Consider the following 23,002-nt stretch of genomic DNA (forward strand, 5'->3'; position numbering starts at 1 on the left):
GGAAGCCGACTTCGCCAGGGGAAACGTCGCCAGAGACGACGACAACGAGGGCGAAAGTGCAGAGAGGTCGTGGAAAACCCCGACGAGGACCTCCGACTAAGCCTGATGAGGCGTGTGGAGGAGTGGCGAGGAGCAGCTGTACAAACGCCTGGGGCGGTGAAGAGGCTGCAGACCGCACTCCCTCCACACAGAAACGTGAATAGAGTAAGCTCAGTGGATGAGCGAACGGCAGTGAGGGGCAGAGTGGAGGAGCCACGACGCAGTGCACCCTATGCCAGCCAGATGAATAGTGGTAGGTGCAAGATGAACCACCGTGGTGAGGTGAGCCACAGGGAGGTGGATGAGCCCAACCACGAACCGAAGAGGACGTCTGCAGGGAAGAGAATCTCATGGAGGAGTGAAAATGTTCGTCGGGAACGAAGGAGCGAATGGTATAGGAAAGGCAATACGAAGAAAGCAGGGAATAGGTACACCCAGGGTAGGCGCCAGCCTAACCAGAGGGGCATTGGGCCATCGCAAAAGCCTAGTGAGGAAGAGAGGAAGCTGCTGGATGGAGTACAAGTGACAAGTGCCACTGTGAGGAGACACCGCACCTATGGGAGAAGAGGAACCGAGAAGAGAGAAGATTGGCGAAGAGGAGCTCATGAGAGGAAACGTGGAGTACCTGTAGGACGCAGTGGAAGTGCAAGACTATCTCGGAGTGCACGACGCGGTGGAGGTGCTGCATGCACTGAATCATACAGTGGTAACGAACCGTTGGAGTACACTCGTAGCCACGGAGAGAGGATTTCTTGTAGGTGTTCAGGGAACACCCATCACACCCAGTCCTATGTGAGGTGGAGATATAATGAGGCAAGTGACTGGCAAGGTGGTATGAGCCACGTCACCAACTGGAGGAGTGACACTTCAGGAACGGAGGGAGCAAGAGTATAGGTTGCCCTCTTGAATGCTGCTCTTCCGATATGACTCTTATTTTAAGGGGAGGGGTATGTTACGGTGCCCTCTCCTATTTCTTTCGTTTGCCGGCTTTAAAGAGTCATATGAGCTCTCCCTACTGATTCTCTGAGGTTCAGGGAGTATATTGATATATGTGGCGACCAGACTGGCTGCCAGTTAAGGGAGAAAGTTACATTATAAGTTGTAAGAAAGGGGAAATTGGCGCCCTGATATAAAATGAAAGGGTATCCCCTAATGCAGATATGACGTTTTGGAAGGGACACTAGCCGATCGCGGATTGGCCGACTTAGGTCGCGGGCGACCAATCGGGGCCCGCCGTGACGTCACCGAGTGCCCCAGGCGGCGCCAACGTCAGAGTTGACCTGACCGTGAAGGCGAGAGGACGCACCTCGGTCAGCTCTCAAGGATTTGAGGCTCTACAAGCCTTTCTTAGTGGATTAGAGCTGGCTATTGCAGCCCATCTTATGTATTGGAGACCCCGCACTTCTGGGAAGCAAAATGGAACCACGTTTATTGAGCAAAAGAGTGCCAAACTTGGAAAATATTCGGCGACGACGCTGGGCGGCGACGCAGGACGTTGAGGGCCTGGAAAGGTGTGGCGGGCAGGCCTAGCTGTGACCGGGTCACATCCACTGAGGGTTTTAGAAGGACGACACCGTTCCTAGGACAAGGAGCAATGCCTTGTGGAAGGGGCGAGTGTGGGAAAATAGTGATTAGCTCAGTGCCCATCGATGAACAACGATTGGGGTAGCTGAATCTCAGGGAATACAACGGCGATGACGCAAAGGCTCCACGACACCTGAGGACCTGTGGAACGTTCCTGGATCTTCAAGGATCGACTCAGGAAGAGTGGGAACCTCACACCATCGAGGGACAGGCGTCGTGAGCCAGGAATGTAAGGTAGATCATTTTCCCTCCCATTACCCCTTTTATGAGTAGGCTAGTTAGGCCACAATAATTAATTATGTACGTGACAATGGGACATTAATACTTTAGTAGTAGAATAGGCTGCAAGGCAGCTTGTGTCCAGGACTGTCAGAGGGGACAGTGTGTATGGATGGTAGGACAGTGAAGAAGAGGCGCCGACGTGGTGAAGAGGCCCTCCTATGAGAGAGTGTGGGACTCCTGTCTTTCTGCCCAGTTGAAGGGGTGTTGGAGGTCGTGGAAGAAGAGGCTGACGATCTCCAGACTTATTATCCTTATTTCCATATTCATGTATTACTTGTGGTTGTATGTGTGTTCATGTAATTTGCGTCAGTAAATTCACACATTTTATCATTGTGTTTAAGTGTGCCTCCATTTATAATATTTCTCTATGAGCATACACGAAGGTTATCATAGTACCACCTAGGGGGAACACTACGTTCTCTATAGAAGTTCTTATTGCCTGGAGAGTGGTAAAGACAGCACGGACCTATATAAAAGTGTACCCTTAGCCATCCGATCAGTATCAGTGCCTGAATGGTGGCAACTAGTAACGTGGTGGCTAGAGAGAGGTAAAGCCACACAGATCTTCCTGGGAGAGTACCCTGGGCCGACAGTCTAGTAGCAGATCTATGGGAGTAGCAATCTTCTGGCTACAAACAATATATAATACAGATACTGAACTGCATTGCTGGGGTGCAGATATAATAACCCAGCTGGCGACCTTGTTAAGAAGAAGATAGAGAAGACAGGCAGGAAAGGAGTTCCTGCAACCTTTTTGTCTGGCAGGCAAGACTCAGGGAGGTTATGATTATAAGGTAAGCCTGAGTCTTCCTTTACTCCTCCACGGGTCTAGGCCGGAACTATTAACAGTAGTTTTCCCGTGTTTGACTGAAGGGCTTCCAGGGTGAATCAGTGGCACCCCCTTTTGTGGTGGAAGCAAAGACCTGCGGAGGTGGGCACTGTTGGTCCTCTCCTGTGTGACCAAGGAGACTCCGGTGAATCCCGGGAGACGGAGGGGATGAGTATTCGGCCTTTTGAGCCCCTAGCAGCTGAGTGCTAGCAGAGCCCCGGCCCACCCACCGTGACAAAGGTTAAAAGTTTACTGACATTACTTAATATTACAATGAGAAAAATTGATGGAGAATAAATATCGAGCGTAGAAGCGTGGAGCCTCACATATGACGCGGCTCAGGTGGAAACAAGAGAAGTCATGCCAAGTGACACCATCGTTATACTGGTTGTTTAACACCGCCAGACAGTCCTCGTTGCCTTCATCGTTGTCTGGCTGTGGCAGTCCTCGCCTGGGTAAGACAAGTGGTACTCAATGCCATGATCATTACCAGTCAACACCAATAGTGTTGTTTACCATCAACAAACCAGTTCTCACCTGCCAGTGCCAGACCAGTTAGAGTAGGGAGAGGAAGAGGCAGATAACCACGACCAAGACCTCGAGTTACGCTTGTTGCCGCTCGTCCAGATGTCGCTGATGTAGTCTGAAATATGCCACTTCATAACATCCAAGTTAGTCACTCAAGGCCAAGTTAAACACCAAGACCAGCTCTTCAACTTACGTGCAATTATGAACCTGAAAATTAACTTCAAGGAACATAAATTCCCTAAATTTATCCCTAAATAAACCGGAGAGAAAGATCAAGATAGGAAAGGGTGCGAGTTAAGAGTCCACATGGGTGGGCTCACCAGAATTCAGAAGAGACAGGGAAGAAGCGACGACGAACGGTTCGAGAAGGCAGCCTTGGGTGCTTGTCAGTACATCAACCCAGCAGGTATGTCGACAGTTGAAGTCACCCAACAGGAGCACAGGCTCTGGCAAGGTGTCCAAGAGGCGGCGAGATAAATGGAACAAACTGTATACCATTTACTCAAAAACACAGGCAGCAGAACAATAGATAGGCGATGGAAACACTAGGGGAATGAAGGGAATTTCAGTACGAATCAAGAGAGCAGTAGAGATATGGGCCCCAGCTAGAGCAGGGGGGAGAAAGAAAGGAATAACCACGAAAGTGACCAGGACAAGCATCTAGAATCGGCTTCTGGAGACAAACACAAAGTGATGATAACTAATCAGAAGTTGGAGTTCATGGAAGTTAGCATAAAATCCACGAATATCTCATTAAAGAATAAAAATTATCAAAAAGAGAAAGGACAGCGACAGAGCAATGAAGAAACAAAGGTAAAGAAGAACATGGCATATTAAATAAGCTCAAGATCAGGATCAGCAAAATCAGGGTTAGGGGGCATGGGTAAACTAAGTAAGGATGGTGGCAAGGGAGCCGGAGGACAGACCAGTGGCAGACGGACATGGTCCAGAGGAAGGAGAGAGAACCGAGAGGGGCCGTCAAGGACAGCAGAAGGGGGGGGGGGGTTAGAAACCAGGTAGTGCACCTTGGCAAGGCCAGCAACCGAGAGGTAATTGGGGCAAAAGAAACCTCCATATCTATGATGAGGGGGGGGGGCTAGATCACCGAAATGGGAGGGGGATGAAGCGATAGAATCAGAGTTAGTGGGCGAGGAAGAAATCGATGACTTCTTACCCGCTGGGGGAGAGGGAAAGAGAGGAGCCAGACTTACGTTTCTGACTCGACAGGTGTTCCAGCAACAACGTACTGGGCAACAGACTCAAGGGTCTCGGCAAGAGAAGAAGAATGGGAGTGAACAACATGATGATTGCTGGGAGGATAATGGACATCAGCCTGGACAGACAGGCGGCGTGGAGGGCCAAGCGATAGTGGGGAGGGACGGAAAGAAGTATCGGGGGATGGGGGGAGGGAGGAGGAAGAGAAGGAAAAGAAGCCTTAGAAATGGTAGACAGGATAGGAACTGGGGGGGGGGGGAACTATAGGCTAATCAAGAGGGAGACCTTCCAGGACATGATGTAAAGTAACAGGGAAGGTGTTGGTGGGCGTGTCCTGGTTCAAAGCCTGGAAATGCTTGTGGGGCTGAGAAAGGTGGGAAGGACGAGGAGAGGTAGAACAACTCACGATCATAAGATACGCTTGTGAAAGGGTGGAGACAGCTGACTGTCTCGTCTCAGGAAAAGAAAAATAAGTAATTATCAAAAGAAGGTACCAAACCGGGAAAGCTATGTATCACCATCAAATGTGCGGAATAATAAGTGGGCACTAAATATCACCAAGGATGCCAATACAAGAACAGAAACGCATACGGCGAACGATATCAAAAGTATCCGACTCACCAAGAATTCTATCAAAGGGCAAGCGACCGCGAGGGGCGGTCGGAAAGCAAACATGCTGGTCCTGGAAGTCAGGACATTCAACAAGGATATGCACGACGGTAAGAGGGACAACGCAATTTGGACAATAAGAAGCTCGGTGGCGCTCCATTGAGTGACCATGTGTTAAGCGTGTATGGGCAAGACACAACCGTGCTAGAGACGTTTCCCACTGCCGGTTACGGTGGCAGGAGGGCCACGGGGACACACAACACTTTAAGATTACGCAGTTTGTTACCAACAACCCTGCCAATTGGCAAGGATGGAGGTATGAATAACCGGATAAAAGTCGGAAACAAGGAAGGGAAACAGGACGAGCGGATAGCCTCTCTAGCGGCAGCATCCGCATGCTCGTTTAAAGAAACACCAATATGGCTGGGAACCCAGCAAAACTCTACCCATTTAAATTTACTGGAGATAAGAAACAGCCAGTGTTGAATCTCGGTGACTACCGGATGGACTGGACTAAAAGACCCGAGAATCAAGAGGACACTACGAGAGTAAATTACAATCACAAAGAAGAATTGACAACGAGAAAGCAGGAGACGGAGAGCATAAAGAATAGAATGAAGCTCCGCTGTGAAGATGCTTGTCTCTGGAGATAAGCGACACATATAAGTATGATCAGGAAAAACGACAGAGTAGCCAACACCGTCCGCAGACTTAGACCCATCGGTAAAGACGGAAACTGAGTGCGAGTGAGAAGAAAAGTGCTCAAGGAAAATGCGTTTTAGAACCGGAGGAGGTGTAAAAGCTTTAGTAATGTGGGTCAATGATGTACAAAACTGCGGAAGGGGGACCCTCCACGTGGGCAAAGAAGGAACAACATGAGGAGAAAAATTAGAAATATGAACGGATAGAGAATCCTGTAAGCGAGATAACCAGACAGAAAGAGGGAGGTGGTGAAGAGGAACAGGAACCGCAGGAGGGGTAAAAGTTAAAGCACGACAGAGGCGAGAGGAAGGATGTTGCAACGTCCGCGCAAGATAGCGAAGACAGTAGCGATCACAGCGGTCCTGGAGAGATAGGAAGCCAGTGTCAACATACAAGCTGAGGACTGAAATCGAACGAAAGATATCAGAACTGAGGCGCAACCCAGTATGATGCAAAGCAACAGGACAGCGAAGAGTAGATGGAGAAGCAGACGAGTAAGCAGGTTAACCATAGTCGAGCTTAGACAGGACGAGAGAGGAATGTAAAGCAAGGAGTGCGCGCCTATCCACTCCCCAAGAAGTATGGGACAAAACCCGAAGGAGGGTATGGGCCTTAGAGCACCTAACACGGAGGTAAGAGATATGGGGAGACCAAGACAAACGAGTGACAAAGAATAACCGCCAAAAGATTCGCTGAATCTTTGTACTCAAGGGGATAACCATAAAGTTATCCAAAGATAACCAAAGAGGGACGAAGAATGACCCGTTTCCGAGTAAAAGTCATGGCACAAGTCTTAGTAGTAGAGAACTTGAAGCCATGATCGGTGGCCCAAGACAACACGGCATCAATCGCAAGTTGAAGCTGGCGTTGAAGGAGAGACGAATCATCACCCTGACAGCAAAGCGTAAGATCATCGATATAGAGAGCGGAGAAGACGCCTGAAGGAAGAGAGTTAAGAAGACCATTGAGGGCAACTAGAAAAATGAGTAGTGCTCAGAACACTACCCTGGGGCACACCTTCGGATTGCTGAAAAGAGGGAGAGAGCGGGGTACCAAACCTAACCCAAAAGGAACGACGAGAGAGGAAACTGCGGAGAAAGAGAGGGAGATGACCACGAAAGCCAAAAGAATGAAGCTGGGATATAATATGATAGCGCCAAGTGGTGTCATAAGCCTTTTCCAGGTCAATAAGGACGGCAGCAACGGAGGTCATCGCAGCAAAAGCAGTACGAATATAGACCTCGAAGTTCACTAGGACATTTGTTGTGCTGCGGCACTTACGGAAACCAAATTGAGAAGGGGAGAGGAGGTGATGGTGTTCCAGGAACGCACATCAGATGAACGTTAACCTTACGATCAAAGCATTTGCAGACATAACTTGTGAGGGCAATAGGGCGAAAGTCCTTAGGGGTTGTTCCGAGAGACCCTAGTTTGTGATCAGGGAGGACAACGGCATCGAGCCAGTCCTCAGGGACTAAACGACGACTCCCAGATCCGATTATACAGACTCAGTAAATACCGAGACGTGCACGGAGGGAGATGGCGAAGCATCTCATAATGAATGCCATCGGAGCCCTCCGCTGTAGAACTGCAGAGGGCCAGGGTGAACGAAGTTCTGAGAGAGAGAAGGGATCGTTATAGGGAAGTAGAAGACGAGTGCAGAAATCTAAAGGACGAGATTCAAGGACAGGTTTACGAAGAAGGAAAGATTGGGGAAGATGAAGACCAGAGCTAACAGAAGAAAAGTGGGAACCCAGTTTGGTAGTGACCTGCAACGGGTCCGCCACAAGAGTACCACGGAGGTGAAGGACCAGTGAAACATCAGGAACGAACTTACCCGCTATCTTGCGGATATGCTTCCAGATCTGTGGCAGAGGAGTTTCGGACGTAATGGTGGAGACATACGATGCCCAACATTCACGTTTAGCTGTACGGATGGCCCTACGGGCCACTGCACTTGCCCTCCGAAAGAAAAGAAAAGAATCGGCAGTCTGCCGACGGCGGTCTCTCTTCCAGGCTGCACGCTTACAGCGGACAGCCCGAGCACAGTCTGCATTCCACCAGGGAACGCACTTCCGTGGACCCCGAGAGGAAGACCGAGGAATAGAGCGGAGGGCAGCTTCGAAGAAAGTGTCATGAAAAAGGAGGAGAGAGCGAGGGAGAGGCAGAAGGCAGAGGTCAGAGAGCAGCACTGAGGGTAAAAAGGATCCAGTCCGCTTTAGCAAACTGCCACCTAGGGAAGGAGAGGGGATGTGTGAAAAGAGAAAAAGGTAACAAGGATGGGGAAATGGTCACTGCCATGGAGGTCATCTGCCACGTGAAATCCAAGTAAAGAGAAAACGAGCAAAGAAAAAAATCAAGACAGGAAAGGGTACGAGTCCATGAGTCCAAATGCGTGGGCTCACCAAAATTCAGAAGAGACAGGGAAGAAGAGAGGATAAACAGTTCAAGAAGGCGACCTTGGGTGTTCGTCAGAACATCACCCCAAAGGGAATGACAATTATTAAAATCATCCAGCAGGAGCACAGGCTCCGGCAAGGAGTCCAGTAGGTGTTTCAGATCAGGAAGAAAAAGCGGGACACTCGGGGGAGGGGGGAGATAACCGGAACAAACGGTGTACCATTTCCCCACAAAGATAAAAGCAGCAGAACAATGGAGAGGCGGATGAAAAATTAAGGGGACAAAGGGAACATCAGAGCGAATCAAGACAGAAGAAGAGTTAGGAGCCCTAGCAACAGCTGGTGGGGGGGGGGAAGAGAAAGGAATAGCCACGAAAGTGACCAGGACGAGCACCAAGCATCGGCTCCTAGAGACAGACACAAAGGGGGGAAACCGCAAAATCAGAAGTTGGAGTTCAAGGAAATTGGCGTAATAGCCTCCAACGTTCCATTGAACAATAGACATCGACGAAAAGAGAAAGGACAACAACAGAGAACAAGGAAGAAACAAAGGCGAATGAGCAACATAGCATGTTAAAGAAGATCAGGGTCGGGATCAGGGTCAGCAAAGTCAGGGTTAGGGGGCATGGGTAAACTGAGCAAAGACAGAGGGAAGGAAGCGGGAGAATAGACCAGGGGTGGACGGGCGGGGTCCGAAGGAGGAGGAAGAGGAAGAGACAACCGAGAAAAGCAGTCAAGGACAGCAGCATTAAGAGAGGGAATAGAAAGGGGAGAGCACACCTCAGCAAGGGCTGCAATCGAGAGGGAAGCGGGGTCCAAAGAAACCTCCATAGCAGAAACATGGGGCACAACCACTGAAATGGGAGGGGAAGGAGCGATAGAGGCAGAAGTAGGGGCCGAGGAAGAAAGCAAAGCCTTTTTACCCGCCGGGGAGGAGGAAAGACAGGAGCCAGGCTTACGCTTCTGACGTAAAGAGACCGGTGTCCCAGCAACCATGTACTGGGCAACGGATTCCAGCGTCCCATCAGGGGGAAGCTGAACGAGAGCACACACGACGGCCGTTTGGAGAGCGATAGACATCAGCCTGCACCTACAGGTGGCGGGGAGAGTCAATAGACGGAGGGGAAGGAGGATCGGAGGGAGACGAGGAAGAAGACACAGGAGACATGACAGACCGGGTAGAAAGAAGGGGAACCCCAGTCAGGACCAGGAGGGGGACCCTTCGGGACAGAACTCGAAGGAAGAGAGGAGGGGGACAGTGGGCGGATCAGGGTCCAAGGCCCAGAAACTGTTGTAAGTCTGAGGTAACTGAGGTGAGATCTGGGATGGGAAGGACGAGGAGAGGAAGAGCGCAACACGCGAGCGTAAGAGACATTAGCATAAGGCGGGAGCCGGCGACCCTGGCGCCTCGCCTCAGGAAAAGATAAACGCTCCTAGTGCTTCAAGTTGAGGACAGCTGCCTTAAGCTTGTAATGGATACACGCACGGGAGAAGGCAGGATGGGCCTCACCGCAGTTGAGACAACGAGCCCGAGAAGAGCACTCTGACTTCGAGTGATCTTGCCCCCCCCCCCACACAAAGGACAGAGAGAGAGAGAGAGAGAGTCCCAGAGCAGCTAAGGGCACCATGCCCAAACCTCCAGCACTTGTTACAGAGTCTAGGAGAAGGAATGTACTCCTGGACAGAGCACCTGAGCAAGAATGACAGAGGGTGGAAGGGTCCTACCATCAAAAGTATTCTTCACAACCCGAAGGGGTTGACAGCAACGACCACGAGGGGTACGAGTAAACGTGTCTACCCGGAGGACAGAATGGCCCTGGGCCTCAAGGATATGCCGATTGTCATATGGTAGTCCCGCAGATTCCGAACACCGGTCACAACGTGGGGTGGGAGGAGAATAGTGGCAACACTGGCATTCAACTGAGCGTTCTTCGAGACCTGAACAGGGGTTTCGCCAAGGCAGGATAAAGCAGCCAAACGTGAAGCAACATCCTGAGGAGCAGCAGCAACGACACGAGGACCGAGACTGGCGATGCTGAAGGTAACAGAGGCATCTATGGAATCAACAAGATGCCTATGGAGGGAGAAATCGTCGGGAAGGATAGAATCAAGAGGGAGGAGAACAAAGTATTTGGCCCACGAAGCGGGACCAAACAAGGCTTGATATGCATGAGAATGGGAAGGAATCTAGCGAGTGCGGCCGAGTCGAGGAGGGCGTTGAGAACCCCCAGAGAGAAGAGAGGAAGGTGTTAAAAGGCGCAGTAGACATAACAAAAGACTGAGCCGTGCCAGGGGACGAGGTAGTCACCACTGTGGGTCAAGCCCCAAGCCCCTTCACAGAAGAGGGAGGCGAGCCGAGAGGAGTAATCAGAGAGGCCAAAGGAGGAGCAAGGTGCAGTGGAGGAGCCCAATGCAGTGGAGGCTAAAGAGCCCAGTCTTCCAATACAGACCGACTCAGGGGCTTGGTCGCCCACCCCATGAACCTGACAAGGTAAATGAACAGAATTAGACAGGTACGAAAATAAAAATATTCATTCACGAATGTGCCCCCATACCTACCATGGAGCCACAATTAGAGGCAGGACACCCAACAAAGCCATCGCCGATCATGCCAGGGTCCCCGAGGAGTGCGTCTTGAGTATACGCCCCACAAATGCCACCTTAAGAACCGTCAGTCCGTAGAAATCAGGTTCAGTGACTAAAGGAGGATTGACAATAAAAGGTTCCCTTCGCTCTCAACGTTGGGTACTACAGTTCTACGGGTGCAAGAGTATGCCTCCAAGCAACCGGGCGTCAAAATAGAATTAGTCCAAATGAATAACCAAAATAAGAGAAGAGGGGGGAAAAAACGAAACATAAGGAAAAGCAAAAGCGATCCAGCACAATTAGTAAAGACAGCAGCAGCACCACAAAGCCACAAAATGACAGGACTGTCCACGGAGCATCACACTTCAGCAGCCGTCCACCAAGACCCCTCACGGCGCCAATGGGCCGGATGCGGAGGGGGGCGAGTAGAGGAAGAGCGCAACATCTGAACATAAAACATTAGCTTAAGGCAAGAGACTGCGAACTTTGCGCCTCGGGAAAGAAACGTTCACGGTGCTTTAAATTAAGAACGGCAGCCTCAAGCTTGTAATGTATACACATGCACAGGAGAAGGCTGGGTGGTCCTCACCGAAATTGAGGAAGCAAGCCTCAGAGCCTTGGGAGAAGTGCACTCCAACTTAGTGACGTTCGCCCCCATAGGCGAGAAAGAAAGGGAAAGAGAAAGAACATTAGCATCAGAGGACACCATGCCCATACCTCCAGCACTTCATACAGAGCCGAAGAGAGGGAATGTACTCCTGGACGAAGCGCCTGGCACCAGCAAGAATGATGGGGAGGAACGGTTCCTACCATCAAAGGAAATCTTTACAACCCGAAGGGGCTGACGACGACGACCACGAAGGGGACGAGTAAACGTGTCCACCTGGAGGACAGAATGGCCCTGGGCTTCGAGAATATGCCGAATATCTTTGTTCCAGGCCTGTAGATTCCAAACACCGGTTGCAACACGGGCGTGGGAGGAGAACAGTGTCAACACTGGCATTCAACCGAGCGTTCTTGGAGACCCAAACATGGTTCCCGCCAAGGCAGGAATAAGGCGACCAAGCGGGTGGCTACAATCCCGAGAAGGACCAGCAACGACACGTTTACCGAGACAGGTGGGGTTGAAAGTAACGGGCATTTACAGAATCGAGACGGTGCCTATAGATTGAGAAATCGTCAGGTGGGGAGGAATCTAGAGGAAGATCAAAGTATTTGGCCCATGAAACGGGGCCAAACAAGGCTTGATTCGCATCAGTACGGGACGGGATCTTGAGAGTTCGGCCATTGCGTGGACGGCGTTGAGAACTACCAGAGAGAAGGAGGGGGAGGGGGGGTGTTAAAAGCGTAGTAGTCACAATGAGAAACCGAGCCTTGCCAGGGGACGATGTGGTCATAGCTAGGGGCGTGTGGCTCGACCCAACCAGTTTGGATGGAGGTAGTCAATGCAGGAGCAAAGTCTGGGCCCAATGTAGTTGAGGCTACACAGCCCCGTCATTCGAATACAGTCTGACTCGGGTGCTTGGTTGCCCACTCCATGAGCTTGTGTAGTCATTAGACACATTCAGCAATATCAAAACTAGAGGTAATATTTTCTTTCACGAATGTGCCCCCCCCCCCCCCACCCAACACACCTACCACAATTAGAGGATACGACACCCGACAGGTTGCTGGTCTTGCCAGGGCCCTCAGGGGCGAGTCTTTGCGCATACGCCCCACAAACGCCAGCTTAAGAACCACCATTCCATCGAGTTCAGTGATGAAAGCAGGATTGACAATAAAAGGGTCCCCTCGCTCGAGACGTTCAGTACTACGGGTTTGAGTATTTATGCCCAGGTGTTTGGGGAGGCAAACAGAAGAAGTCCAAAAGAATAATCAAGACTGGCAAAAGGTCGCATGAAATGACAATTGGAAGGGAGAATAGAGGAGAGGGGGGGGGGAAGAAAAATAAAACTAAGCAGAGAAAGGATTTCTGGCAAAATTGGTGAAGACAGCAGCAGGCACACAAGGCCTGTGAAGGACAGGACTGACCCATGGAGCATCACTGTAGCAGCCACCTATCAAGCCCTCACGACGACAACGAGTCAGAAAGTGATGGGGTTCAGAGGAAGAAAACAGACCGAGTTTTAGCATTTTTTATAATACTACATACAATATATTACACAAATTCTTACTCTACAGAAAGTTAATCAATAAGGTTAAGAGCTTATATACATTTCTTAATATTACAATAATGAGAACAATTGATGGAGAATAACTATTGAGCGTAGAAGCTTGGAGCCTCACAGATGACACGCCTCAGAAGGAAACAAGAGGAGTTGTGCCAAGTGACACCATCGTTATATTGGTTGTTTAACACCGCCAGACAGTCTTCGTTGCCTTCATCGTAGTCTGGCTGTGGCAGTCCTCTCCTGGGGAAGACAAGTGGTACTCAATGCCATGATCATTACTAGTCAACACCAATAGTGTTGTTTACGGTCAACAAACCAATTCTCCCCTGCCGGTGCTAGACCAGTTACAGTAGGGAGAGGAAGTGCCAGATAACCACGACCAAGACCTCGAGTTACGCTTGTTGCCGCTCGTCCAAATGTCGTTGATGTAGTCTGAAATATACCATTTCATTACGTCCAAGTTTGTCACTCAAGGCCAAGTTAAACACCACGACCAGCTTGTCAACTTACGTGCAATCAGGAACCTGGAAATTAACTCTTGCTTCCTGTGACTTTCAATACTGACGGCCTGGAAGCCGTTGCCAAGGCCAGAACAGTAATAGGTTGCTTGCTCCCAAGTGTAGAGTTTACCAGAGTCGTGACACCATGAGAAGTGATACGCTCTGCCGTCCTCTACTTCGTCAACCTGACAAGTTAGAATAGACATTAGGTGAAGGCTCATTTTGATTACCAATTAACTTTAAAAACTGCCATGTGGAAGGAAAATATCTCATCTTACCAGGGGTTTAGCAGCATGGTTGCATAGAGATGAAGTTGGACGGAAGGTAAAGGGAGGCAATAGTGGAGATACTTGTTGAGGCTGAGGAATGAAGACCCGAGGCTGGCTTGGTAGATGTGGCTGAACAAACACAGGTTAATGGGCTGGTAGTTGTGGCTGAACAAACACAGGTTGTTGGGCTGGTACTTGTGGGAAGAGTTGCTGGGGTTGAGGAGGTTGGGTGGGGCCGGCTCCAGATACCAAGAGGTTTCCAGTTGAGGTAACGAATGGCCTGTCAACAGTGACTCCCAAGATGGCGGGAGCAGCGTCGTTCCTAATGAAGTACTGGGCCCAGGATGGCATCACTGCTGCCACCATCACCAGAAAAATTATAGCAGTCATCTGTAATGAGTAGTATATATTAAAAAATATAAATGCAAGTCACTGCAATTTACGGTGTGAAGTGAAAGTTTAGTGGGACCGAGAAGTTTAATATTGACAACTATCTAAGTTACAAATAAACAAAAAATTGTCTAATATGGAAGTCAGACTAATTTTGTAAGAGAAGCAATGTATATGCTACTGTCAAGTCTTAAAATATTAAACTCTTCTAAAATATACCTATTAAGTTTAGTTTGACAAATAAAAATGTATTGCTAGACAACCTATCCAATGTTTACCTATCCAATCCAATTACTTTCACCGTTTAACCTATCCAATCCAATTACTTTCACCGTTTACGTTAACAGTTAAAAAGAGTTTGCTATTCCAGCAAGAACGTCATTGATTGGTTTAGCACTCTTGCCAGTACAATAATCAATGTTACACACCTGGTCTCCGGTCTGGGAAACTACAAGAGCATGTTTAAGGCAGACTAAACACCTCCAGTGAGGTACTAATCCCACCGGCACGACCACCAGAAAATTAATGTATAAAAAGTGAATGCAAGTTATCCCCCCTCCCACCCAGCCTCTTATTTAGAGGCGCTGTCTCATGTTAAGCCTTGGCTACCATAGGAGAGGCCTGGTTCTCTATTTGGATACCTGCTTGCTCTGACAAGTTATTGTCCATGAGGATTAGTGTCCTATTGGTTCAACACTATTTGCATGAACTTTCTGTGGAGGGCAAAGCAGCCGATCTTTCCTAACATACCACTTCCCAAGAAATGGTGCTGGCTGCGCCACCAGAGGGTGCAGACGTCGAGCTCTGGCTGTCAGTGGTCGTCAGCCGTTGCTAAGTGGCGGTTGCTGTGGGGGGTGTGGAGCTCCCGCTGGTCGGGGCCCCACCTGCCAGTATGGACGGGGCTGGTACTAGCCGTACCAGAAGACTAGACACGGAGTTGCGTGGTGACCGCCGGCCAGGTCAGGACGTTCCTGAGATCTCTCCGCTTCTGGCTAGTGTTTACGTTGGGTGATCGCTTGTTTGCCCTGCTGGTGGAGGTTTGCCACTGACAGGGTGACGTTTGCTTAGCCATGGGGGACGTCTCGCCCTCCAATGACAAGGACGCTGTCAGCTGGTCTCGCGTTTACGGTGCCGGTGGACCATCCATTGGTTGGTGTCGCCCTGGTGGACGTGTTGCATGTGGAGCTGTCGGACCTGGTGGGCATCCAGCTGCTTCAGGGCCACCGTGCTGTGGTCAAGTTCCGCTTCCAGGCTGCCTTTCAGGCGTTTCTCGAGCGGTGTGAGGGGCGTGTTTACCCTCTCCCTGATACTGCTGGCTCCGTTAAGGTAGTGAATCTCAGTGTCTCCTTGACGTCTGTGACGGTGCATGGTGCCCCCTTCGAATTTTAGGACGACTTTTTAACCTCCTGTTTCGAACGGTTTGGGTCTGTGTTAAGTGTTCGATGGAATAAGGTCGTTGCCGGGCACTGTGTTGGTATGCTTGACGGCTCCCGCACCCTGACGATGTCGCTGAAGTATAGTGTACCGTCGTCGATGTCCGTGTTGGGTTACACGCTCCGCTGCCAGTACCGGGGTCAACCGCGCACCTGTTATCAGTGTGGTCAAGAAGGTCATCTGGCTGCGACGTGGGAGCAACTGGTAGGGTGCATGTTCTTCGTGCGGAGGATTTTCCGCCCCTGTTGCGTTCGGACGGTGTGGGTGCTGTGCCTGAGGCGCCTGACTGCCTGTCTGCTGCTCCGCCAGTTGGGGCGAGTTCTCTGGCCCGTGCGACACGTCAGGTGACTGCTGTGGCCCCTGGGGTTGTTGAGCCGGTGTGTGAGGGTGACGGGGCGTCGCCTGCGCTGCGTGTAGTGCAGGGTGTCCCGGTGGAGGTTCATGTCCCAGCCCCGCCTGTGGATGTGGTAACGGCTCCAGGGGACGCGGGTTCTGCTGTTTTGGAGGGGTGCTTCGGCAAGGTGAGGTGCCTGCCGTGCCTGTGTGTGTTAACGACTGTATTTCTGCTCTTTCCATTCCTTTGCAGAAGCGTGCACGTCGGTGTTCTGAGGCTGTTTCCGTGGATGATGTAGACAGTGTGGGTGATGTGACCTCTGTGGACTCTTCGGACGGTGCGGGTGTGGCCTGTGTGGATGAAACAATGGTGGCCGTGCCTGCGGAGGGGCCTGCTGGGCGTGGTGTGGTGCGGCCTTTCTCGAAGCGTTCGCGGCGGGCTCGGAGTGTGTCTCCCCTTCGTGGTGTGCCTTGGGAGGAGGTGGGGGAGTATGGTGCTCAGCTGGCGTCCCCCGCCGTGGATGATGGTGTTGTGCGGTGCTCCGAAGTTGCTACCTGTGTCCCCCTTCCTGTGTCACCTGCTGTTGGATCCCCGCAGTGGGGGGTTGTCCCTGATGATCGGGACCTCGTCGTGATGTTGCGGAAAGATGTGCGCCGGGGGCCCTCGGCTCCTGTGCCCTGTGGTGGGGTCGCTGCCACGCCTGCATCCCCTGCTGTTCCCCTCCTTCATTGCCCCGGTCTGGTGGCTGCCTAGTCCCGTCTGCTGGGGTCGTGCCCTGTGAGGGTCCGGAGTTAGGCCCTTATTGGGATGCCCGGGTGCTTCCGATCCCATGGTGCTCGTCCACTATCTGGGTATCGTCCGAGAAGGTGTTTGTTTATAGGGTGCCGGATAGGATGTCTCAGCCGAGGGTACTGCCTGATGGCCGGCTTCCCGCCGACCTGTGGGTGATTTGGGAAGTGTACTGCTTGCGCTTCCCGATACGCAAGTTTCCGGAGAAGTATTAGTTCCCATCTTGCGTGTTCCCATCGTGCCTGGATCACCTGCCGCCGTAACCACGACTCCCCGCCCCCCCGGTGCGGGGTGTCTCCCTCTAACGTTCGCCTCTGTTTTCGTCGCTACTCCTCTCTCTACGGCCCATCACATCTACCGCTTTTGACTTTCTTCTCCTCCTCACCATCAACGCGTCTCCTTACATCTGTCCTGGTGCAGTCATTGGGAGGGTTACCCCTTCATGCAAACTGCACCTATTCTCAAGAAGAAGAAGACTAGACACAGTGTGGCTGGACTTTTCTGCTGATGTGGATTGGCCCGTTGTAGAAGTTGCCCTCCTCGACGTCCTCCGTGTTGACGTCCCCGAGCTCCTGGGAATAGAGAAGTTGTCGCCCGCCCGTGTAGCGGTGTCGTTCGCCAAGTCAAATGTATACCGGGAGTTTGTGGCCCGCTGGAATGGCCGCACGCTTCCTCTTCCAGATTCGGCTGTGTCTATAGAGATCTCGGATCCCCGGGGGCCCTTGACGTTTGTGAGTATTCAGCGTGCCGGTGACCTTCCCCGAGGCGGCCCTCATGGCCTTGTTTACGCGGTTTGGGTTGGTGGTGAAGTACCGGTTCAACACTTTGAGTGCGGGCCGACTGAAGGGGGTCCGGCTGGGTTCACGCACGCTTGTCATGCGGCTCACAAGCCCTATACCTGTCCAGGGTCTCATATCGTGGGCTGTCTCTGAGGACCTTCTATCAGGGGCATACCCGGACGTGTTTCCGGTGTGGTGCTGAGGGCCACGTCGAGGCCGGTTGTGACGCTCCTCATACAGATGCCCCTTCCGTTTTCCTAGAGGATGATTTTCCTCGCTTATCTGTGCGTGTGGACTCCCCTGGCGGGTTCTCGCTCTGTGCTAGTGCCTGGTGTAGATCCTGCGGCAGGTTCCGGATGTCGATACGTCTGGACCGGATGTGTCTGCCCCGCCGGTGAGCTCGGGGGACCTGGGGGCGCCTGTTTCGGACCTTCATCGTTCGATGACTGTGGAAGTGCATCCGCATCCGGTGACCTTGGTGGTGCCTGAGTCTCCTGCTGGAGGCCGTGTGCTTCCCGGGGCTGCCGGTGCGGTGGTATGTGTGTCTCCGCCCACGTCTTCTGCCTCGTCGCCTCTGGGAGTTTCCTCGTTGACGAGTACCTCTTCTATTCAGCAGGTTCCGTCGCCATCCCTGGATACCTCACGTGTGCTGACGTCTTCCCTTCCGCCTGTTCCTGGTGGTTGCTTTTTGCCCCGCGTTGTTGAGGCTGCTGTTCTGCGTGAACGTGCTGCCCCGATTTTGGGGCCGCCTGTCGATGGTTCTTCTGGGACACCGCTTGTTGGGGGTGACAGCTCCGACGATCAGCAGCCTCTGTTTAAGCGCCGTCGCTCGGCTCGGGGTGCGTCACCTTGCTGGTCGTGGGCAGAGGAGCGGGATGCAATGGAGGATAATGATGTGGCCGACGCTGTGTTGCCTCCTGTGGTGCCTTCTGAGTTGGATGCTGTGCCTCCTGCTGGTGGCTCCCCTCAGTGGGCTGTTGCCCCTGGTAAGAGCGATCTTGTAGTGGTGTTGACGAAGGATGTGAAGCGGGGGGCCTCTGCTCCTGTTCCGGTTGGTGGGAGCTCTAGGGCCCTTGCGGAGCCACCCTCCGCGGGTCTCGGTGTGGTTCCGGACACCGAACGGTGTGCACGCCCTAGTGGGCGGGCCAATGTGCGGCCTGCAGTGCAGTCAGATGTGCTTCCCAGTGTGCGCCCATGTGCCCAGCGTCCTCGGGGGAAACCTGTCCCTTTTGTCCTCTCGACCGGAGAGGTGCTCGACGGATCTACGGCAACTGTGACTTTTGAGTGTGATGACTCAGTGCGTCCTGTTCCCTGGTGCCCTTCTACCATCTGGGTTCCAAGTGCGTAGTGTTTTGTCTCGGGAGTGCCGAATTCGATGCCTCGGCCTACTGCGACTCCTGGGTGTCCGATTTCTGACAGTCTCCAACTTGTTTGGGAGGCTTATTGTTTACGGTTTCCTGCTCGGGAGTACCCGGAGAAGTATGAGTGATTGGTTTATTGGTGTGTTTGGTTTCTGTCTGTGTTGTGCGTGATGTTTCCCCGGTGCCTGCGTGCACAGGTGGGTGACCTTGTCTGTGCGTGTGGGTGGTGTGGGTATTGTTCTTGCCCCTGCATGGCTTGTTTTCTTGTATGTTTTGTGTTTTGCACTTGGTGTGTGTTTGTGTTGTGTTTTATGTTATTTATGTCGTGATATTTATTTGTAACACTGTTTGTTTGTGTGTGGGTGTGTACCCTCCAGTGCCCGTTTCGAGGTTTTCTCATTGTGCCTTATTTTGTGTGTTTTCTTTCTTGGTTTTTGTTGTGTATGTTTCGTTTTCATCCGTGTTTTCGCACTTTGCTATGTTTGTCCTGTATGTATGTATGATTTGTTTTCTATTGTCTGCTTTGTATATTGTGTATTTCTTTTATAAAAATCTAATTTTGTATATGTATGCGTGTTTGGTGTATTCTGTGTATGGTTGTTGTGTCTTTCCATGTCCGTATGCGTCCGTTTGTTGTATGTCCATTATTATGTTTAATTTTGTATTCGGTCTTATGTCCCTGGAGTTTCTAGGGTCTTGTACTGCAATGTTCTTTTATGCTTGTGTTTCAACTTATGTTTTGTTGTTATGTTCTTGTTCTTCTGTTCATGTCTTGTATATTGTGCTATACTTTGAATATTTCTTTTATAAAAAAAAAAAAAAAACTTCCCAAGAATCAAGCTCGTCCACACGTTTCAATTGATTATCACTGGCAATTCAGAGTACACATTCGAGATCTTTGTTTTATGGATCACTTTGACCATGGTGAAATGAGTCAACTTTTTCAACCGAAGATTCATTCCATGCATCTTTTGCAAGGTCTCTAGTCCTCCAGGTTAGCACAGAGGCAGTAATGAAATTTTTAGGGGGTGAAGGTCGATTTAAAGTGTTTAGCACAGGCATACATATTGCCATAGTTAAACTATCCTAATCCCTTCCCCCTCCAACACAGCAAGAGGTTACCATTATCTAGCATTTTTTGAACGGACAGAATTCACTTAAGCGTTGCGACCCCCTCCCCATCCGGCCCGTTGGCGTCGTGAGGGGGCTTGGTGGATGGCTGCCGGACTGTGATGCTCCGTGGGGCAGTCCTCTGTCCTTTTCTGGCCTTGCACTCCTGCTGCTGTCTTCTCTAATTGTGCCGGATCACTTTTCCTTTTCCTTATGTTTCGTTTTTCTCCCCCCTCTTCTCCTATCTGCTTGTCGTTTCCTGCCGACCTTTTGCTTGTTTTGGATTATTTCTTTGGACTTCTTCTATTTGGACGCCCGGGTGCTTGAGGAGGTAGCTACCTACTTCCTCTTGCACCCGTAGAACTGTAGTACCCAACGTCTCGAGCGAGGGGAACCTTTTATTGTCAATCCCCCTTTCGTCGCTGAACCCGATCTCGACAGACTGACGGTTCTTAAGGTGGCGTTTGTGGGGCATATACTCATGACGCACCCCTAGAGGGCCCCGGCATGATCGGCGATAGCTTCCTGTTGGGTGTCCTGCCTCTAATTGTGGCTCCATGGTGGGTATGGGGATACATTCGTGGATGAATTTTTCTCTTCGTTTCTATGTCATTGAATGTTTCCGTTGTACCCTCTCGGGCTCGTGGGGTGGGCGACCAAGCCCCCGAGTCGGCCTGTATTGGAAGACCAGGCTCTGTAGCTCCCGCTGCGTTGGGCCCCGACCTTGCTCCTCCTTTGACCGTCCTGACTTCTTCCCCCAGCTCCCTTCCCTCCTCTGTGGTTGGGTCGAGCCTCCAGCCCCCGGTGGTGACCACTTCGTCCCCTGGTGCGGCTAAGTCTCTCGTTGTGACTACTGCGCCTTTTGACCCCTCTCTCTCTAGGGGTTCTCAACGCCGTTCGCGCCCCAGCCGCACTCGCTCGATTCCTTCCCGTGCTGATGCGTATCAGGCCTAGTTTGGTCCTGCTTCATGGGCCAAATACTTTGATCTCCTCCCTCTTGATTCTGCGCCTCCTAACGATTTCTCCCTCCATCGGCATCTTGTAGATTCCGTGGATGCGTCTGTTACTTTCAACCCCACTCGTCTCGGTACACATGTCGTTGCTGCTCCTTCTCAGGATGCAGCTTCCCGCTTGGCTGCCTTATCTTGCTTTGGCGAGATCCCTGTTCGGGTCTCCAAAAACGTTCAGATGAATGCCAGTGTTGGCACTATTTTCCTCCCACCCCATGTTGCAACCGGTGTTCGGAATCTGCAGGATTGCCACGATAATATTCGGCATATCCTTGATGGCCAAGGCCATTCTGTCCTCCAGATTGATTCGTTTACTCGTCCCCCTCGTGGTCGTCGCAGTCAACCCCTTCGCGTTGTGAAGATCACCTTTGATGGTAGGACCCTTCCATCCTCGGTCATTCTTGCTGGTGTCAGGTGCTTTGTCCAGGAGTATATTCCTTCTCCTCGACTTTGTAACAAGTGCTGGAGGTTTGGGCATGGTGCCCTTCGCTACTCTGGGACTGTCTCTCTTTGTCCTTTGTGTGGGGGTGAAGGTCACTCTAAGTCGGAGTGCACTTCTCCCCAAGCACGCTGCCTCAACTGCGGTGAGGCCCATCCTACCTTCTCCCGTGCCTGTGTCCATTACAAGCTTGAGGAAGCCGTCCTCATCCTGAAGCACCGGGAGCGTTTATCTTTTCCTGAGGCGAGGCACCAGGTTCGCCGGCTCCTGCGTTATACTAACATCTCTTATGCTCGCGTGTTGCGCTCTTCCTCTCCTCGTCCTTCCCCCCTTCCTCAGACTCACAACCGTTTCCGGGCCTTGGACCCTGATACGCCCACTGCCCCCTCCTCTGTCCCTTTGTGTTCTGTCCCGAGGGGTCCCCCTCCTGGTCTTCTGTCTGGGGTTCCCCTTCTTTCTACCCGGTCTGTCATGTCTCCTGTGTTTTCTTCCTCGTCCCCCTCCGATCCTCCTTCCCATCCTCTTCCTCCATCTATCGGCTCTCCCCGCCGCCTGTCGGTGCAGGCGGATGTCCATCGCTCTCCTAACGGCCGTCGTGTGTGCTCTCGTTCAGCTTCTCCTGTCGAGACACTAGAATCCGTTGCCCGGTACGTAGTTGCTGGGACACCAGTCTCTTTAAGTGAGAAGCGTAAGCCTGGCTCCTCTCCTTCCTCCTCCCCGGCGGGTAAGAAGGCTTCGCTTTCTTCCTCAGGTCCTACTTCTGGCTCTGTTGCTCCTTCCCCTCCAGTTTCAGTGATTGCACCCCCTGTTCCTGCTATGGAGGTTTCTTTGGCCCCTGCTTCCCTTTCGGTTACTGCTCTTGCTGGGGTGCGCTCCCCTCTTTCTACTCCCCCTCTTCCTGCTGCTGTCCTTGACTGCTCCTCTCCGTTGTCTCCTCCTCTTCCTCCTCCTCCTCCTCCTCCTCCGGACCCCGCCCGCCCACCTCTGATCTGTTCTCCCGTTTCCTTCCCTCCGTCTTTGCTCAGTTTACCCATGCCCCCTAACCCTGACTTTGCTGACCCTGATCCCGACCCTGATATTCTTTAACGTGCTCTGTTGCTCTTTCGCCTATGTTTCTTCCTTCTTCTCTGTTTTTGTCCTTTCTCTTCTCGTCGTTGTCCATTCTTCAATGGAACGTTCGAGGTTATTACGCCAATTTCCACGAACTCCAACTTCTGATTTCGCGGTTTTCGCCCCTTTGTGTCTGTCTCCAGGAGCCGATGCTTGGTGCTCGTCCTGGTCGTTTTCGTGGCTATTCCTTTCTCTTCCCCCCCCCCAGCCGTTGCTGGGGCTTCTAATTCTTCTGCTCTCTTGATTCGTGCAGATGTTCCCTTTGTTCCTTTACTTTTTCCTTCGCCTCTCCATTGTTCTGCTGCTCGTATCTTTGTGGGGAAATAGTACACAGTTTGTTCCAATTATCTCCCCCCGAGTGTCCCGCTCTCTCTTCCTGATTTGAAACATCTCCTAGACTCCTTGCCGGAGCCTGTGCTCCTGCTGGGTGACTTCAATTGTCGTCATTCTCTTTGGGGTGACGTTCTGACGAATACCCGGGATCACCTCCTTGAGCCGTTTCTCCTCTCTTCTTCCCTGTCTCTTCTGAATTC

The 23,002-nt window shown here is 51.6% G+C and overlaps 2 protein-coding genes across 2 annotated transcripts in view; both read right to left on the reverse strand.

Moving 5' to 3' along the window:
- Nucleotides 1-23,002, reverse strand: part of LOC123748449 (uncharacterized) — a 579,862-nt gene that overhangs the window by 508,899 nt on the left and 47,961 nt on the right. The gene's annotated exons all lie outside the window — the stretch shown is intronic.
- LOC123771968 (uncharacterized) lies at nt 12,963-17,875 on the reverse strand. Its single transcript, XM_069337450.1, has 5 exons — nt 17,678-17,875; nt 13,963-14,103; nt 13,723-13,857; nt 13,455-13,629; nt 12,963-13,376 (listed from the first exon to the last, which is right to left on the reverse strand). Exons 1-5 carry the CDS (start codon nt 17,873-17,875, stop codon nt 13,252-13,254), a joined length of 774 nt encoding a protein of 257 aa, XP_069193551.1. The 3' UTR covers nt 12,963-13,251.

This window comes from Procambarus clarkii, chromosome 38, assembly GCF_040958095.1.
Source record: "Procambarus clarkii isolate CNS0578487 chromosome 38, FALCON_Pclarkii_2.0, whole genome shotgun sequence".
NCBI lineage: Eukaryota > Metazoa > Arthropoda > Malacostraca > Decapoda > Cambaridae > Procambarus > Procambarus clarkii.